The following is a 1,965-nucleotide window of genomic DNA, read 5'->3' as shown; positions in this document are numbered from 1 at the left end:
TGGGGGCTCTTACAGCGTCTATAACATTCCATACATCAATTGTATCAAGCATGTTTGTACACGTTGCCATCGTCATTTCCAAAAGGGTTTCTTTCTACTTGAGCCTTCTCTGTAAGCTCCTTTTTTTCTCCTCCCTCCCTCCTGAATCCTTGATCAAGCATTTACTTTTGTGATGTAATCTGAAGTGAATGAATTTCTTGAATTATACCAGAGTTCAAAATATACCTGTTTCTTCAGAATCCGTTTGACAGGTTCCAAAGTCAGTGTCTCTGTGTTATCCTCCACAGCACACAGAGGGACCTCAACAGTGTGGGGAAAAGAACTAAAGGTTGATAGAATTTCCCCATGGACCTTCGGAAGCTCCCCTCCAACCCCATTCATTCAGAAGGCATCATTGGAAATGAAGACAGAGTTCATTAAAATACAACTTTTTAAAAATACAAAAGTAGTTAGAAATGGCAGTCCTGTGAGGCACTCCCAATAGCTCTTTGAGATGCCTAGTGGTGGATTGCCAGCAGCCTGTCAACTGAGTCTGGGCCTGATGATTGCAGTAAAAACTGGCAAGGTTTATGCCCACTACTTCCCAGTAGGTCTGATGGTTCCTTCTCTGGGTGAGCGGACTGGTTGGTTGTTCTGGGTCACCACCTGTGAGAAGGCATGGGCACAGAGTAGCCACCCAGGGAGAATCCGCCATCTCTTGGGCACAGGGTCTGCTAGAGATGCTGCTGCACACACAGCGGTGTTGCCATGGTGAACAACTGCGGACTCACGGGGCGGAAATGTGGTGGGTGAAATTCCCATCCCGGTATCTGCCCTGCCCCACTGGTTGGCTGGTCCTACTCCAGCAGAAATGCTATGTCAGGGCGTGTACGATCTCGAATCATTGTACAGATAAACCATCGCTGTGTCATTGTCTACCGTAAGCACTCCATGTAGGAACTCAGGTAGCCTGCGAGGAGGGGCTTCCCTCTGAATTGGATAGCTGTCGAGGAATGGGCTTTGTTCACCCTCTGCTCTCGTTTTTACTCTCATAGGGCGATTCGGCTGACTCTTTTTTCATCATAGAATCTGGAGAAGTAAAAATTACGATGAAAAGGAAGGTAGGTGTCCTTAGGTCATAAACCCCCTGAGGTACAAGCGGGAGACACAATAGTGTTCTCTTTTGTCATGTTTAGACCAGGGTTAACTTTTCATCTCCCACAAGCAAACTTAACCCCGTGTTTCATTGCTTTGTCAGAGTAAATCAGAAGTGGAAGAGAACGGGGCAGTAGAAATCGCTCGGTATTCCCGGGGACAGTATTTTGGCGAGCTTGCCCTGGTAACTAACAAACCCCGAGCAGCCTCTGCACATGCCATCGGGACTGTCAAGTGCTTAGGTAAGACTCACCACTGCCGGCCTGGTTCTGTTGGCACTGCCCGTGTGCATTCAGTGGGGGGAGGAGGGGTACTTACATGGGTTCACAGGTCTTATGGTCCCCACAACACCCAACAGGGTTAGGATTCATTACATTGTGAGGTTAATTCCTGGAGGCTTTCCAGAAAATGCCCATGCATACCAGGGGGCTTAAGGAAATTGTACCAAAAGGATGGAGTTTTCCAACAAACTTTTTGGAGCTCCCCGTGGGCATCATGATCTGCATATACACGAAGCAGCATTCTGTTTTAGTGGTTACAGTGAGACTTCCTCGCGCTCTATTGTAGCTAATCTTTAAAATAAACCGCATACAGTGTGTTCCTCGGAAAAGAAGCTAATGCAACGCTTACGTAACGCACATTCGCAGGGCAGGACAGGTTGGTGTGCGTGATGGTCCTGCCTCATCCTAGCCCTGGGACACGAAGACTCGGGTTTACCCAAGGGCGGGGGGAGGTTCCTTTGTGGTTCAGCTGTTTCTCTCTTAGACCACAGTCATGTTGCTGGTGGTTGCTACTGAGTCCGTTCCGAGTCTTAGTGGCCCTGTGTGGAAC

At 48.3% G+C, this 1,965-nt stretch overlaps 1 protein-coding gene across 1 annotated transcript in view; it reads left to right on the top strand.

Moving 5' to 3' along the window:
* Window positions 1-1,965, top strand: part of PRKAR2B (protein kinase cAMP-dependent type II regulatory subunit beta) — a 79,880-nt gene that overhangs the window by 74,142 nt on the left and 3,773 nt on the right. The window contains exons 9-10 of the mRNA XM_013004630.2: window positions 1,035-1,100; window positions 1,238-1,376. Of these exons, the coding sequence (XP_012860084.1) occupies window positions 1,035-1,100; window positions 1,238-1,376 (205 nt within the window). The remainder of the gene's footprint in view (window positions 1-1,034; window positions 1,101-1,237; window positions 1,377-1,965) is intronic.

This window comes from Echinops telfairi, unplaced genomic scaffold (assembly GCF_000313985.2).
Source record: "Echinops telfairi isolate 266 unplaced genomic scaffold, ASM31398v2 ScPeMD7_23;HRSCAF=83, whole genome shotgun sequence".
Classification (NCBI taxonomy): Eukaryota; Metazoa; Chordata; class Mammalia; order Afrosoricida; family Tenrecidae; genus Echinops; species Echinops telfairi.
Note: the sequence above shows the minus strand (reverse complement) of the source record. Positions and strands in the feature narration are given on the sequence as shown.